Raw genomic sequence first — 17,570 nt, 5'->3', positions numbered from 1 at the left:
GGTGTAGCGCTTCGGTGAAGACACCCATTGACAGGAGGGCTTCTCCTGCTGGCGTAGGTATTCCACCTCCCTGAGAAGTGATAGCTAGGTCAACAGGAGAATTCTCCCATTGACCTAGTGCTGTCTATACCAGGGCTTAGGTCAGGGTAGCTACATCTCTCAGAGGTGTTGATTTTTAAATTCCCAGTGCAGACCAGGCCTTAATCTACTTTAGAAAATGTTTGCCAGTATAGCTATACTGGCAAACCCTCCTAGTGTAGATGCACGTTATACCAGCAAGAGTACTTTTGCTGATATAGCTCGTGCCGTTCCCCAAATAAAAGCACTTCTTTGCCAATATAACTGTGCTACAATAGGGTTTTTGCTGGTATAAAACATCATACAAAAAAAAAATCACCATCCTAACCAACTTTACTATACTGGCAAAAGTTGTGTGTGTATATCTGGCCTTAAACTTTTGAGGGTTTGAGGGTTAAGTAGTTGAAGCCACTGCAGCCTCCACTTAATCCACCAATTTGGTGGGGAACCAAGGCAAAAAGGGGGAAAGGAGGAAAGAGTCAGGCTTTGTCTACACTAGCACTTTTGTTGGCAAAACTTTTGTTGGTCGGGGGTGTGAAAAAAATCACACTCTGACCGACATCAGTTTCACTGACAAAAATGCCGGTGTGGACTGCGCTCTGTCAGTGGGAGATGTTTTCATGCCGACGTAGCTACCGCCACTCGTTGGGGGTGGTTTAACTATACTGGCAGGAGAGCGCTCTCCCGCCAGCATAGAACAGCTACACAGGAGACCTTTCAGCAGCACAGCTGAAGCGGTACAGCTGTGCCACTGTAAGTCCATAGTGTAGGCATAGCCTTAGACTCTACTCCTGACAGCTAGTTTGGAGACAATGGGGGAAAGCTTTAACAGAAGCAGTTTTCTCCTTCCCTGTGATCCATCCTTCGGCAACCATGCACCTAATTCTTGTGGGAGGATTAATATTTAGGTGGTTCTTTTTACATTTTCTTTTCTTCCTCAACAATAAGTTCAGTAACACACTCCATGGAGTGCATGCATCATCCAGCAACCCTGTGGTGTGTTCAGGACAGTTATTATACTTCTATCAAGGTATGTATGTATTGGCTGAGGAACACACAACCTGTTGAGTGTAGCTGCTTACATGTCAGCAACATATGTTTTCCTGAAAACTCTTCTGAATTATTGAAACTTCCAAAACTCTTCAATACTCAAGACATGTAAAGGAAAGTGGTGCTGACATTATTTAATTTGAAAGTTAAGATCCCTGTTATTTTTAGTTTCTGCACACTCAAACAGAAGCTTCTTTTCAACTGCTTGAATGCGAGTGTTATTTCTGATTAGAAATCAGAACATAATTTCAAATTTAAAAATAATTTGGACTTTTTTATTGTATCAGAAAAAAATCTCAGGCACTGGATTTTTTAAAATTATGATACATATTATTTTACTACAAACTTGGTATTTTTTTTAATTATACCCTTATGTGGCAGAATATACTTTTGCAGGAACAGAGTCCATAATGGAGGATTGAAGAGAACTATAACATTTATGTACACTCCAGTGCAAATGTTTACAATGAAATAAAAGAAAGCAATGAATAAAGGTCTGTTACTGACTTATTATTTGATGTTACAGAATTTTTGTGTTTTTGCCTTACCAGAATAAATTAACTTTTGAAAGCTATATAATTAATAAAGCAAGAGTCATTTTGTGTACTGGGGTGCCAATTTATTTTCTTTTGATCTTGTACAGCTTTGGAAGGGAAAGATAATTTTACAGTGTAAGCAAGCAGAAGACAATAACTGAAGCGTTCTCATAGTTCAAGTTTTTTCTGTATCCAGCATTCATTACAACCAGGAACAAAAGAGAAGGCTACAAATTACTAATAAGGGGAGTCTACTAATGGAGAGAATGGAGAAATTTCATTAGCATTTAAGAGAAAAGATTTTTATGACCTAGTGCTGCTTTCCATTATGACTCACTTAAGTAAAAAAGAAAAAAAAATCCAATAGTTAATTTACATGTGTAAGTGCTTGAGACTCAGTCGTCCACTGATTGGTACTGCTCCATATAATGAATGACAAACATAAGCATGTATTATCAGTAATTAGTATTAGCACAAAAATAAGAGCCTAGTTTTTTATTAGAGGCTTTTAATAGCTTTGCTGGCTTGTAAAAACTGTCTAAACTGTAGTTCTTTTTTAAACCCAAGTGATACTGAATAGTATTTAAATACTATCTCTGCGTGATCTTTCTGCTTACCAAAAAGTAGGGATTCTATTTTCATTACCATTGCTACCTACAAAATTAGAAAGCCTAATTACTTTTGTATAGAGTTATTTCAGCACTTGACAAAATAAAATAAAACCCAGATTTTATAACCACCCGTTAGGATACTGAAAAGCACCACAATTATAATTACAAATGGCATGCATCTCAGGATTTTACATTTAGGGCCATCTATTAAAGGAGTATATTATTTATGTGGATGCAAAAAAGATGGGTTGTTTTATTTATCATAAGCACTAATGACAAAAGATTGGGAAGAATACTATTTATTAATCTGTGCACAAGAAGCTCATATTAAGACTGATCAAGCTTTCAGAAACATCTAGTTCATAAGGCATGCTCAGAGGCTTAACATAGGCATTCTATAGTGGCACCCATACAGTACTTGCAACATGATACCTATTACATCTCCACTTTAAGATGCCTGAATTCTTTCAGTAAGAACTTTAAGAAATAATAAGTAGAATAAGTCAATAGATTCTGAACTAGTTTTCTAAGTCACTTAGTCAATACATTATTATAATTCTGTATTTGTCTGGCTGTTTCTCACCCCCCACTCCTATAGGCTCTAATGAGATTTACTCCAGGGTCACTATGATGTGGCTTCAGCCAGGTGATAAATGGAACTCAGCAACTTCAGCAATGCTGTTGTCTTAAACAATTCTGCATGTGGTAGTCGCTGAAAATGGGCATCTTCATTGCTTTCTGCTGTCAGTGTCACAAAATCTCGTCTCCTCTATACCACAAAGAACCACATCTTTAGATACCTTTTGCATATAGGAGAAAAAGTAAAGGAAACCTTCAATATTTCAAGTAAATCTCGACAACTACTTCTGTCCATTTCCACAATGCATGATCATGGTTCTGCTGTAGGAGTAACGACTTGCTTCCACTGTCATTGTCTGTTCTAAAGTAAAAGGATTTTTCAGCTGTCATTGTGGACAGCGATTTTGTCTGTATGTTACAGTTCATATTTGTTCTGCCTCTTGTTTTTCTTCCAGTTGTATTTGTAAATCTAGTGTTTGCTTAAATTTGAGTAAATCAAGTCTTGTGTGAAGACTGCCAATTAGCATCTCTGCTGGGGAAACCAACTAGGGAAATGAAGGATAACGTGTCTTTCTTTAAGAGTTTGTTCCCCCCATCTGAACAGCTCTTCCAGTCATCGCATCACTTTGTGACTATTTCGGCAGGAATATGACATATTCAGAATGAGGCCTTAGCAAATTTCTGAAAATTGGGACTCACTGTCAGTAATTCAAACCTATACAGTAGCACATGGCTTACATATTCTATGACTTGCTACAAATGATCAGCAATCTACTGTCTGTTTGATCGTTTTGAAATCTCTGAATTCAGAGTAGTACCAAATTAATAAATAAATTTCTAAAATTGGCCTAAGTATTCAATGTCCCGGGAATACTAAATTTGTTGCGTTTCCCTCCCAGCCACACCTTGGAGATAGAAAAAGGAAAGCGTTATTTTATTCAGTAAAATGATGGTAGTACTTCTACCTTGACAAAAGGGTGATGAGGCAATCAACTTGAAAAAAAAATTCCAGAAGGATCCGAGCCTACCTTTGAAATGTGGAACGAAAACAGAAAACTCCTCAGTACTGGAGTAACCAAGCAGTGGGTACCCATATGGGAAAAAGAGTTATTTATACCAACATATCCAATACTGGAATTAGCAAAGAGGTTCCTTTACCAAGTGTTTAAAATGTACAACTCTGGCATATCATGTTTACTCAAAAACTTCTCATTGCTTAGTAGTATAAATACAACATCGCATGTAGTTGGATTATTTATCAGTTTCTGCAGAGCTCTGTTTTTTGATACTGTTCATACTCACTGGATGAAGTAAATATAAAATTACCAGCAAACAATTAGGTTAAGAATCAGAAATAGTACTTCATTCAAAGCCAAGAGTTAAAACACATGGAAGAGGAAAAACATGAATAAGCCTGGTACAAGTGGTTTCTTTTACCAAAGGAACACAGGGAAGAGCAAGCAAGCAAGCATGCAGTACAAAAACGAAAGCAAACTGTGAGGAAGTGTAATGTGGTGGTGAAATCCCTGTGCCTGAAAAGGAGTGTAGAAATGCACTGGCAGTGTTTTCTAGATGAAAGGAGGAGATTGGGAATAACATATAATGAATAAGACAAATGAACTCTTCTCCCATCTGACAACATGATTTGTAGCTTCTCTTCTGCCTGTGAAATAACTTTAAAACATAACCAGTCTTTGGCAAGAGAGGAAAAATGGCACATTTTCACTAAACTAACATTTTACTTATCTATTACAAAAGTGTACTTGTATTTGCACAAGCCAACTAATCAGCCGACATGTATTTTTTGACACTTTTCCATCAATGGTGGGGCGCACACGCACGCGCACGCACACACACACACACACACACACACACCCCTCCGCCTTCCCACAAGTCTTTGTATTTACAATACCTACACACATAAAAAGATTGTGACATCAGGTATCTTCCTCAAAACTTTACAAAAGCCAGGCGATACATAGCTAAAGTTGAAACTTGGACATCTTCGTGTCCTTAAGTATTGCCTGCGTTGCCACCTCCACTCATAAATGAGCAACCAAAGTTAGAAGCAAAACAAAATCCCAAATCAAAGGCTGAATATCTCAGGCTTGCAGAAGCTGAAGGATTTTATACTACTGTATGGGCAACAAAGCCATTATTTGAGAGTCTTCTGAGACAGTTCGATCAGATTAGGGAAACAGTATTCTACCCAAGTTGCCTTATTATTATACTTGAGGATTTTTTAAAAAACACCATCACAACAAACACACAAAGGCCTGCCACCTGGTCAGTTCATAAATTTGTAGAACTGACCACACGACACCTTTAAGTGTGTGTGTGTCGGAGGGGGCTGGGGGGGTACTGTCCGACTTGCTGGGGAAGAGGGAATTGCTCTTTACGGCCAGGAGGAGGAGCAAAGCTCAGATGCTGCTGCGAAAAGGGGGAGTGGGTCAGTGTGGCAACGCTGACTCATCCCCAGGGACCAGAAGAGCTGGGAAGTTCAAAAGGGGCAAGTCTGGCAGGAGAAGCCCCTTTTCCCCGGACCAGGTGGAGCAGCACCCACCCTGTCTCCCCTTGAGGGGGCAAAATACCAGGTTTGCTCAGGACCTGCTGTGGGCTTCGTGCTAGCTGCTTCTTTTAGGGGGGGCTGGGAAGGAATTTTTCCCTCACCACCAGATTGGCGTAGATGGAGTGGGGTTTTTTTCACCTTCCATACAGTGGGTTCAGGAAGGGATTTGTTATTGTGAGTAGGGAAGGGAGTTAGGCTATGATGTCACAACTCATTATACAAGTGTGGGGCAGATGTTTACGCAGGTGCTCCACAGGGAAGGGATAGAGTGACCAGATGAATAGCTTGGTAAAGGACTCAAAAACAGAGACAACCTGTGCCTGCCCATTTGGGGGGGGGGGAGGGCATGGATGACAGAATGAGGGTAGCCAGCTTCAGTGTTACTGAGCATGCTCAGTACAAGCCAAGCAGCAAATCTGGGGGTGCACATGACCTCACATGCCCACCCACATCACCACTGCTTAAAAAGGAGCAGAATGGGGGGGCTCCAATGACTGATACAGCAGGGAGCCAACCCCCTTACTTATAGCCAACCTTAACCCTCGGTTCAAAAGGGGGATGGTAAGGTCCCAGCAAAGGGTTGGCTGCGGGACCAGGATGGAAAAAGAGTGTCTGGTGGAAGCCCCTCAGGTAGATATTGAATGAACATGGAATTACCTGCACTGTACATTTTTATCTGCTGAGTAGTCCCAGACATCTAATAATAAAGTTGCGACCTGATTAAAACCATATCAGGTGTCTCTTGTCCTTCTTTTAGTATAACCAGACAACAAGTTTTGACACAAAAGCCAAAACAAAACACAGTAGTCCCACTCCATGTCTCAAAGACATATCATAACATCCAGTTATTTGTAAATATTCAACTACAGTATATAACTAGCATACTAACTCGTATAATTAAAACAATATTGGACAAAATATCGAACAAAGGATATTCTGTGATACAGAATCCTTTATCGCAGTTGTTCACTTACTCATTAATTTGCATAATTCAATAATGTGCATTTCATCCTCAGTCACTAGGACAAAAAACAAGTTCTACTCTAATAAGAGACGAGCACTGGCTTTTACCTATCAAAAGATATGCAAGAAATTTTCTTAAATAGAATTTTCTTTATTATTAACAAACATTCCCATGAATGACACTGCATCACAGCAATGTCCTTGTGCATTCTGCAGCCATACAGTTTACTAAAGAATTCATTGTTGCTGCAAAATTATACTCTAGAACAGAAGATTTAATTTTTTTTAAAAATTAACTTTATAGCACTAATGGCTGTAAAAAAGCATTCCAATATGAACTGACTATAAACTGATGGAAATAAACAATTGTTCTCAGTGTCCACCGAAGGTAGGATAAGAAGTAATGGGATTAATCTGCAGCAAGGGAGATTTAGGTTAGATATTCGAAACATTTTCTAACTGTAGTTATGCTCTGGAATAGGCTTCCAAGGGAGGTTGTGGAATCCCCATCACTGGAGGCTTTTAAGAACATTCGTAAGGCATGGTCTAGGTCTATTTGATCCTGCCTCAGCATGGGGGGCTGAACTTGATGACCTCTTGAGGTCCCTTTCAGCCCTACATTTCTACAACTCTATGATGCAGTGTTGTCTTCTCAGGTCAGTAGATTGCCTGAAACAATGGCTGAAAGGTGTAAGCTTCTCCATTCATCTCAACAGGATATTAACTTTAAAAACTTAATGACAATTTAAATTTCAACACGGATAACTACTTAATTGCTGATCATTTTAGCAGTAATACCCAGCAAACATCTTTATCCCAGACTGTCTCCCACAACTTCTTAGAAGCCAACAAGCCCCAATCATCTCAAGCAACCACAACCTCCAGCTTCCCTGTGGACAAATTCTATAATGCAGTTGATGCGTTTTCAATATAAATTTGTGAGGCACAATTAAAATTAAGAATTCAGGAGTAGTTCAGAATAAACTGAATTAATCAAGGTAAGTTAAACAAATACTTTATCAATATATTATTCATTTTCTTATTTAATTCAATAAAAGCTTCCATTTTAAAATTTATCTGACACGGCCACAGATTGATAACCCAATGCACAAAGTGTTCAGGATATTGTCACAGAATTTAGGTTTAATTTGATATATTGTTCCCATGTCCTTGATCTCAATGAGTCAAATTATTATTTTGTTATTTCAGTTTCAGGAATGCTGGGAAGGTGGGGGAGGGGGGGAGATACCAAACATGGACCAGTGTACCACTGTGCTAGACACTGTACAAACTCCTCAAAAAGAAAGTCTCTTCCCCAAAGTGCTCATAAGAATCTAATCAAATTCTATTTGTCCTCTACAGTGAGCTTTAATGATGTTGATTAGAGCAGATAACTGAAAGTGACTCAAAGTAGACCGAAGCAGTCAACTTCCACCTCTTTGAGAAATATTTTCTTCACAGTCTTGGAAACTCTTTCTTTTTCTAAACTTTTATCTTCTACAGTTCACCATGGGCTAGTAACTTGAATACTATTCTAACAACAAAGGGTATTATATTTAAGGTAAAAGATCAAACAATACTTAAATGTTTTACTGAAGCCAGGAAACTCTCTCTAATTAATTACTTACCTGAAATTCATCAAAACACAAGAGACAGGCCCCCTCACTTATTTCCTCGGCTATAGGGGCTATTGGATCATATGACTTGGCCATTAGTCCCGGCTTCCTTTTAGGCAAGCTCTGTTTAAGACGATGTATTCCTGAAGTGAATAAAACAGAAAAATAAACAATGGAAGTGCTTCATTTAACTCTGTGGAACATATAAAGCAATAATACACACATATGTAGTTTAGATACAGAAATACAAAAATCACATGCATTATGATTTTAAAAGGCACACTCGGTAATTTTTCAACCTTTTAAAGCAAATTGCTAAAGCCTCACAGAGTCAAGAATCCGTGTTTTCTTGTTTACAAATAAAGTAAAGTATTGTACTGTAGCCCCACAGATGCCTGCTGTTACATACTTTTTTATAATGGTGCATCTATCCTACCATTGTTTCAAAAAACTTTGATATTGTAATTGGTACTCTATCATTTTGTCTTGCTTCAAATGTATTACCTTGATTCAGTTGCATTTCTTTGAAATTGTACCCACTCTTTCCTAGTCTATGCTCTAATAATCAGAACCCTTAAAGCATTTAGAAGTCAGCTGCAAAACACTGCACATTCCATTTCCCTAAAGTATGTTTACAACCTGTAGTCAAACTCTGAAATAGCAGGGAAAAAAATCAACTCAAAGAAACCAATCCCTGTGGTTTTAAAAAAAGGAAAACTGACTAAGATGCAAAGATTGTACAAAACAAGTATTACAGTAAAAAAATGTACAATAAGGTGTTAGACATTGTACTCTATGTATTTAAGATAAAGTGAATATTAGGAAAAGAAAGGCCCTGTGATGGGAGGTTAGCTTCATTACAAGTAGGCATAAAGGAACACACAGATAACAAGAGATATTGTCACTCTGGCCCACCTACAGGGGGTGCAAGTGGGGCAATTGCCCAGGGGCCCGGGCCCTTTTAAATCACGTGGACGGACTGCACGGCTCCTAGGCACACACGACTGCTCCAGGCCCCGCGCTTTGCGCGACTGGCCAGTTCGTCAGTCCTGGAAGTGATGGGTGGTCCCAGAAGTGACAGATTCGTCACTTCTGCCCCAGGCCCAGCCCTCTCCTAGGGAAGGCCCTGGGGGCCGGAATTGCTGTCAGCGGGCCTGTTGTCACTGCAGAATGTATCTATTAGATTTCCAGAATATGGATAGTCACTAAGTGCAAAATTGGTCATGTATCACAGAAAACGATTGCTGTCTTGGAGTAGGTGAAACATAGGGTCCCAAAGAAGGCAGATCTTAATATTTTATAAATGAAGAGGTTAAGTTTTAAGAAACAGTTTAGGGAAACTCTCATTGGAAAAGAGGAGACTAAATAAACTGGATTAAAAAAAAATTACTAACCATTTGTAATTGTTGTTCTTTGAGATGCGTTGCTCATGTCCATTCCATTGTAGGGGTGTGCTCGCCACATGCACTGATGCCAGAAGTTTTCTCCTCAGTGGTATCCATAGGGGACTGGCTCTGGTGCCCTCTGGAGTAGCACACGTATGCGCTTGTAAAACGGGCACTGTTGGCCCTCTCCCTCCCTCAGTTCCTTCTTGCCAGAACTCCGACAGAGGGGAAGGAGGGTGGGTCATGGAATGGACATGACCAACATCTTGAAGAACAGTTACAAAAAGGTAGTAACCGTTTTTTCTTCGAGTGCTTGCTCATGTCCATTCCACTGTAGGTGACTCCCAAGCAGTACCTCTGGAGGTAGGCAGGAGTTCATAGATGTGTCGATTGCAACACAGCTCTGCCAAATCTAGCGTCATCTCTGGCCTGCTGGGTAATGGCATAATGCATGGTGAACGTTTGTACTGAAGATCACGTCGCAGCCCTGCAGATGTCCTGGATAGGGACATGTGCCAGGAAGACAGCCGGCGCCTGAGCCCTAGTAGAGTAAGCCTTCACTGTCGGTGGAGGTACAGCCTGCCCCAACTTGTAACAAGTGAGGATGCAGTTTGAAATCCTCTGAGAGGACACCAGAAGGCCCTTCATCCTATCAGCTATCGCAATAAAAAGATGTGCCAATCTGCGGAAGGGCTTGGTGCGCTCCAAGAAGAAAGCTAGGGCACGCCTGACATCTAGAGCGTGCAAGCATCTCTCCTTGTTGGTCGCGAGCATCTTTGGATAGAACGCTGGGAGGAAGATATCCTGGTTGACATGGAAGTGCGACACCATCTTTGGCTGGAAGGCTGGATGGGGCTGCAGCTGAACCTTGTCCTTGTAGAACACCATATACGGGGCCTCCAAAGTGAGGGTGTTAATCTCGGAGACTCACCTCATCGAAGTAATGGCTACAAGGAATGCAACCTTCCATGACAGGTGCGAGAGACAGCAAGAGGCTAGAGGCTCGAAAGGAGGACCGGTAAGTCTGGAAAGGACTAGATTGAAATACCATTGGGAAACTGGATCCCGGAAGGAGGAAACAGCCTCTAGAGGCCCTTGAGGAACCTGACAGTCATCTTATGGGAGAATACTGATTGTCCCTGGATGTGCAGATGAAAGGCTGATATGGCTGCCAAGTGCACCTTGATTGATGAAAAGGCAAGGCCTTGGCACGTTAAATGCAGGAGGTAATCCAGGATGGATTGTAAAGAGGCAGTAACAAGGTAGATATTCCACTCTGAAGCCCAGCAGGAGAAGCGCTTCTACTTTGAAAGGTAAGTAGCTCTAGTAGAGGACTTTCTGCTTTCCAGAAGAACCTGCTGGACCTGACTGGAGTAGGCCTGCTCCTCAGGGCTCAGCCATGCAACATCCACTCTGTAAGGTGGAGAGAGGCGAAGTTCAGGTGCAGCAGTGATCTTGAGAAAGTGGGTACGGACATATGGGAAGAGTCCACGGGGCTGTCACTGCCAAGTCCATGAGACTGCCGAACCAATGCTGGTAAAGCCAGGCCAGGGCAATCATAATGACTTGCGCCTTGTCCCTCTTGATCTTGGAAAGAGCCCTGTTGATCAGTGGGATTGGCGGAAAGGCATACAGGAGACCTCTAACCATGACAGACAGAAGGCATCTCACAGCGAGCCTCTCTCGAGGCCTTGTAGCGAGCAGAATTGATGGCATTTTCTGTTCTGTCTGGTGGCAAACAAGTCCATTTGGGGGGCTCCCCACCTTTGGAAGAGCATCCGGCAACCTCCAAGCAGAGGGACCATTTGTGGTGAGAGAAGAAGGACCTGCTGAGGAGATCTGCCAGCATGTTCCGGATACCGGGGAGGTGCGAGGCTTCCAGGTAGATAGCATGCTGGATGCAGAAGTGGCTCAGGGCATCTTGACACAGGACAGATGATGTGATGAAAGATTTTGCCTCTGTTGCCTAAAAAGCCTTATATCACTTTAAATTGAAGGTTTACAGAAAAACCTCAGAAGAGGTTTAAATTTTGGAAAAATTATAACTTGTTTAATTGGATATAAAAAGGGTGGTGATAGTGTCAGGACCCTTTAGGATGCATAGTGATTAGTTTTAAGAATAAGGTTTTAATTAAATAGAAATTAATAGTAGTTTACATTAAGAAAATCCAGAAATGGTGGCTATAGGATGACATACTGTGGTGAAAGACTCCGTAGGAACACATATAGGCCCATGAAACTGATTAGGGATGATGCAATCAGGAGACAGTATTATATCAGCCTCCTATGGGGAATGACTCAGCAAAACCGCATTGAAAGGAGCTACCTATCAAGGGCAGAGCTAAGAAAAGTTGGAAGCTGATTGGCTGAGCTTGGGAGAACAAATAGTGTACAAGACCAACAGCCAACAGACTAAACCCTATAAGTGGGACTGGGGTCCTGGAAGAGAGAAGATACCTGCAAGGAAGAAGATGCTTGCTCAGAAGAAGCCACCTGAGAAACAATATCAATGGTAGCAGAAGAAACTAGGCAGCTTTGGGTAGAGGCTTGTTAGGCTTTGGGGTTCCACCTAAGAAGTAGCAGCAATCACAGAATTCTAAGGTCGCCATGGCAATGGCTTTTTTAGCAGCAGCAAGCAGACAGTGGAAGCAGACAGCGCTTATTGACAGAGCAGAAAGACCAATAAATGAATCAAGGAGTGTATGGATTTTGCCTCCCAATAAAGCTGGATGTCTGTAGTTTGAGAGAGATCTTCCCCTACCCATTCAATAACTGCCTGATCAGCACTTATTGGATGTTAGTGTAAATAATTAAGTATTAAATATGTTTAATTGATATATATTATATGCTTAATTGTTATATTGTTATAAGATACAGAGTATTAAGTGAATGATTATATTGTTATCTGTTATAGTGATAATTGAAAGTGTTATTGTAGTGTTGCATCTTTATTTGCCACGCCGTTTCACTCCTGCAACTGTAACCTTTATCACATTTCAGAGTAGCAGCCGTGTTAGTCTGTATTCGCAAAAAAAAAAAAGGAGTACTTGTGGCACCTTAGAGACTAACAAATTTATTAGAGCATAAGCTTTCGTGAGCTACAGCTCATCCGATGAAGTGAGCTGTAGCTCACGAAAGCTTATGCTCTAATAAATTTGTTAGTCTCTAAGGTGCCACAAGTACTCCTTTTCTTTTATCGCATTTGTTCCTACAGTACTTTATATCCATCTCTAATCTTTTACTGTAATCACTCATTCTAAATAAATATTATTTTGTTTTCAAAGATTTACCGCTTATCTGTCTATTCTTGATCAGAGGGCTGTATCTGTGTCCTTTCAAGGGAAAGCAAGCTAACTGCAGCTTTCCCTGGCAATTCCTTTAGGGTGGGCCACAACCTTGGTTACCGGTTTAAATAGTTAATAAGAAAAGGTTTTAAATTAAAAGCATTATTTTAGAGCACATCATTGGTTTAATATAATTGAATTCAAATCTTCAGGTAACAAAGACTGGGTTCCCCCTTGTCTGTTGATGTAGAACATGGAGGCAGCATTGTCTGTCAGTACCTGCACCACTTAACCAGATAGATGGGGAAGGAACACCTCGCATGCCAGGCAAATGGCCCTGAGCTCTCTGACATTTACGTGAAGTGATAGCTCCTCCCGCGACCATAGTCCTTGAGTCTCTTGTGTCCGGGAAATATTGAGATGTAAAAGTAAACATCTTTTAGGTCAAGGGCAGTATACCAGTCTCAGGATCCAGTGAGGGGATGATGGAGGCCAGGGAGACCATGTGGAACTTCAGCTTCTTGAGATATTTGTGGAGGTCTCACAAATCCAGGATGGAGCATAGGCCCCCTTTGACCTTCAGAATGAGAAAATATCAGGAGTAAGAATATTTCCCTCTTCGTTCTGCGGGAACTTCCTCCACGGCCCCCAGCTGCAGAAGGGCTTGCATCTACTGGGCGAACAGTTGCTTGTGAGAAGGGTCCCTGAAAAAAGACAGGGAAGGGAGGGTGGGAAAGAACAAAATCGGGTATACCCCGATGCCACTGTATTGAGGACCCAGCAGTCCGTAGTTATGGCAGTCCAAGCAAGGAGTAAAGGTAACGAACAGTGGGAAAATAAAGGGTGAGACAGATCCTAGTTGCAGGCTGGGAGTTTGCCCTCGAGTGTCCCCTCAAAATGATTGCCTGGTTTTGGGATGCTGCTGCTTCAGGGAGCCACACAGAGCTACGGCAGGCAGGCATGGAGTGGCCACCGACCCCGCTCCCGGGCTGGAGTGTGGGAGTGGGACAAGCCCCAGACTCTGCTCCCCAGCGGGAGCTCGAGGGCCAGATTAAATAGGCTGAAGGGCCGGATGTGGCCCATCCCTGCGCTAGAGCAAGGGGAGTGTTCCAGCACTGTCACTGGCAATAAGAAGGAACTGAGGGAGGAAGGGGGCTGGCAGCGCCCCTTATATTGGTGCATGTGCATGCCACTCCAGAGAGCAACAGAGCTGGTCCCCTACAGATACCACTGAGGAAAAAACTTCCGGCACCGGTACATGTGGCAAGCACACACACTACAATGGAATGGACATGAGCACTCACTCGAAGGAGAAGAATTAGATACATTAATGGTAGATAGGTCCATCAATGACTACTAGCCAAGATGGTCAGGGACACAACCCCATGCTTTGGGTGTCCCTAAACTTCCAAGTGCCAGAAGCTGGGACTGGATGACAGGGATGGGTCATTCTAAATTGCTCTTTCTTTTCATTCCCTCTGAAGCATCTGGTACTGGCCACTGTCAGAGACAGGATGCTGGGCTATATGGACAATTTGTCTGACCCAGTATATCCGTTCTTATGTTCTTATTATGTTAAATACCCAATCTGATCTTTGCAACATAAAAGATACATTGGCTAGAAAAATGTCCACTCAGAGGGAAAGGAAAGAGGAAAAATGAGGGTGGCAATGAATGAAATAACATGATTATTTAGTAAGGCATACACAGATCCTGACAGTTTTTTTTTATTAGGTCATCTAGTCCACCTTCCTGAAATTTTGCAAAATTACTTTAGTTATTCTTAAACTGTTCCTAGCAGACATATAGCTAGTATAGCCCTAAATAACTCAAGTAATGGCAATTCCATAACCCTTCGCAGAAGCTTTTTTCACTGCTACCTGTTCTTAGAGCTCAAGTTCTCATTGAGAAAAACTGATTCCTGTCCTCTCCTAACATTCCTTTTCATATAAAGTTATGTTTCCTGGACATGGAAGATGTCCCAACCCCTAACCCTTCCTCCTCTTATTTTCCAAACTTAATTTTATTTGTTGTCTTTCTTAAATCGTTGTACCCTCAACTGAACACAGATGCCAAATAAGTATCAAATAATTTAACTGCTGCTTTTACATAAACTATATTTTTGGGACATCATCACATTATTTATCTCAGTCAATGTAAAATTCACTATTAGCATATATCATCTTCCAAATGGAGTGTAAGTTAATTGATAAATTATGGGTGTTTAGTTAGGGGGTAAATTAATCCTGAATATGCATCTCATTTCACATACATCTCACACGACATTATCTCTAGCTATTAATACCTATACCTGAACAACAGAAGATTCTAACAATGCTTTAATAAATGTGTTTTTGAATACTTATGTAAAAGAAAGTGAAATTGGCTCATATGCTAAAAAGAATAAACCAGGGTTGCTTTATAGATCAGAGGTTCTCAAGCTGTGGTCCATGGACCACCAGTGGTCTGCGGCTCCATTCAGGTGCTCCGTGGATAGTTCCCTTTAAGGTGTGAGCCTGGCTGCACACGAGAGAATGAAGGGCCACCCGTCTAATTAGTGGAGCCACGCAGGCATGGCTCCACTAATTAGATGCTTGGACCCTGGAGAAGACACACATAAAAGGTGAGGTGGTGGCCTTGGAGGGAATAAGGGGTAGATGGGAGGGGGCAGTGGGGTGAAAAGAGAGGGTGGGGGGAATTTGGGATGTACAGGGCTGCGGCAGCCAGAGAAAGAAGTGACTTTCTGCAGCTCCAGGGCTGCGGCTGCTGGGGAGAGATGGCCCTCCTTCCCAGCCTCAGCTCAGGGGCTCCTGCGGTGGGGGAGAGAGGGAGAGACCCCACCTCCTTTCCAGCCCCAGCTCGGGGACTGCCGTGTTGGGGGAGAGAGAGCACATCCATTGCATTAGAAAGGTAAGACTACTGATATTAAAATATGAGTTGTGTGCTTTTACTTGTCGAACAAAAAAGTTAATTATTACGGTTTTTTATATATAGCGCTTTTATCCAAAGCGCTTTACAATAGTTAGCTAATGGTACAAACAACATTTGGAAAGATCATTAAGTGGTCCACTGAGACCCTCAGCAATTTTCAAGTAGTCTGCAAAAAAAAAAAAAAAAAAAAAAAAAAAAAGTTTGAGAACCACTGCTATAGATTATACACTCAATGAGACTCATGTAAATGTCAGAGTATTTGCACTTACTTTTGTGTACATCTAGCATGAAACCATGAAAATGGACTCTCTTTTTCTTCTCTACTTCTATATGAGAATAAAACATGTCCATCACCATTGTCTTTCCTGTGCCTTCAAATAAAAAACACAAATAGACCCAACAGGTAGTTAATTTAAAAACAGTATGTACTGATTACAGTAATGATTGTTCATTAGCTTTGAACTAATGAAACTACACTCTTCTGCTGAACAGTAAAAGGTTTGCTTGTTTGGGAAGAGAGATTATATTTTGTGTTAAAAGAGCTAGGAGGAAAGTTGTATTTCACTTTATCAAGGACAAATTTTGAAAAAATAAAAGTATGATATTTTGAGCCAACAAGTGGCCCTATTGTCTCCATCTGAAATATTCCAAATATTTTCTTATTCTGAGTCAAGACATTTTCATGGTACATTGACATGACTAGAATAAAATCTTCATCTCTCTGCCTCCTTCTTCTTACTTTACGCATGTTGTTAAATATTGGGTATTTAGGAAATAACATGTCACAAGCAGAAATACATTAATACAGCAACTGGATCTATACTTAATACCAATCCATATTCTAAGAGAAACAAGTATGAAAAGTTAATTAAAATAGTAACTTGTTATGCAAAATAAAATAAAAAACCTTTGACATAAAAGGCTACATTAGAACTTGAGTAAGTCCTCTGTAGAAGGGCATGCCTGTCCTATAGCATCCCCTGCTGGCTGAGTGTGGCCCTGCCTCAGTTTCCCATACTCTCAGCATCCCTTAAGAATTCCACACAGTCCAAAAGCTATAAGACAAAATACCTATCCTGGGGTTCTACTTTGAAATAAAGTCTATTTTTCCCAGACTCAAAGTAAAGTCTCCCTGGGCTTTTTTCTCTTCCCTCAGGAAGCCATCCTTTCTTGGGGTTATGTTTCTGGGCTCTCAACAGCTAACCCAGCAGCTTTCTTCAGGAACCCTTCTAGCACCTTCTCCCTGCCTTTCCAGGCTGAGAGAGATCCATGGGTAGCAGTCCTTCCCTTGCTGCTACTTTCCCCTTTGTAAGGCCCTTAAACCCAGCTAGGCAGCAGGAAATCAGTCAGAGGTGCACTGGATCCTGCTCCCTCTTAAATGGAAACTCTGTGAAACTCTCATTTAGACAAAACTTCCAATGAAATCTTTACTGAAACTTACCTACATCTCCATAGATGTAAAGACCTTTTGGAGGTTTGCTTTTTGCAAAGAGCTGCAAAACAGAAAAGGATCATTTTATATAAACATGGTATGTAATTAATGTGAGCCTATTGTTGAGGGAATGAAATCAGGTGGTTGGATTTAATTAACTAAGTAGGGCTACCATAAAAAATATTATAAATAAAACAGTTACTAACCTTTCCATAACTGTTGTTCGAAATGTGTTGCACATGTCCATTCCACTGTAGGTGTTTGCGCGCTCCAATGCATAATTGTTGGAGAGTTTTTACATTTAGTAATGCCCTCAATTTCCCTTCTCTCCTGACCAATGTAATAGCTACTAAAAATGCTATCTTCATTGAAAGGTGCAACAGAGAACAGGTCTGTAGAGGTTCAAAGGGGGGGATCCATCAGTTTTGTTATGACTAGATTCAGGCTCCATGGTGGAAGAGAGCTCTGTATGTGTGGAAACGGTCTGCTCAAACCCTTTAAAAATCTTACTGCTATCAGGTTGGAAAAAAGGGAGC

The 17,570-nt window shown here is 41.2% G+C and overlaps 1 protein-coding gene across 3 annotated transcripts in view; it reads right to left on the bottom strand.

Annotated features, from left to right (window-relative positions):
• Positions 1-17,570, bottom strand: part of AFG1L (AFG1 like ATPase) — a 150,284-nt gene that overhangs the window by 85,424 nt on the left and 47,290 nt on the right. For all 3 annotated transcript variants that reach the window (XR_006279901.1, XM_038397569.2, XM_043510773.1), the window contains exons 3-5: positions 17,044-17,095; positions 15,872-15,973; positions 8,015-8,145 (exon numbers count right to left, since the gene is read on the bottom strand). Coding sequence is in view for 2 of the 3 variants with exons in the window: in XM_038397569.2 (XP_038253497.1) it covers positions 8,015-8,145; positions 15,872-15,973; positions 17,044-17,095 (285 nt within the window). In the remaining variant the exon portion in view is untranslated. The remainder of the gene's footprint in view (positions 1-8,014; positions 8,146-15,871; positions 15,974-17,043; positions 17,096-17,570) is intronic.

This window comes from Dermochelys coriacea, chromosome 3 (genome assembly GCF_009764565.3).
Source record: "Dermochelys coriacea isolate rDerCor1 chromosome 3, rDerCor1.pri.v4, whole genome shotgun sequence".
Taxonomy (NCBI): domain Eukaryota; kingdom Metazoa; phylum Chordata; order Testudines; family Dermochelyidae; genus Dermochelys; species Dermochelys coriacea.
This window is presented reverse-complemented; position numbering and strand designations above follow the sequence as displayed.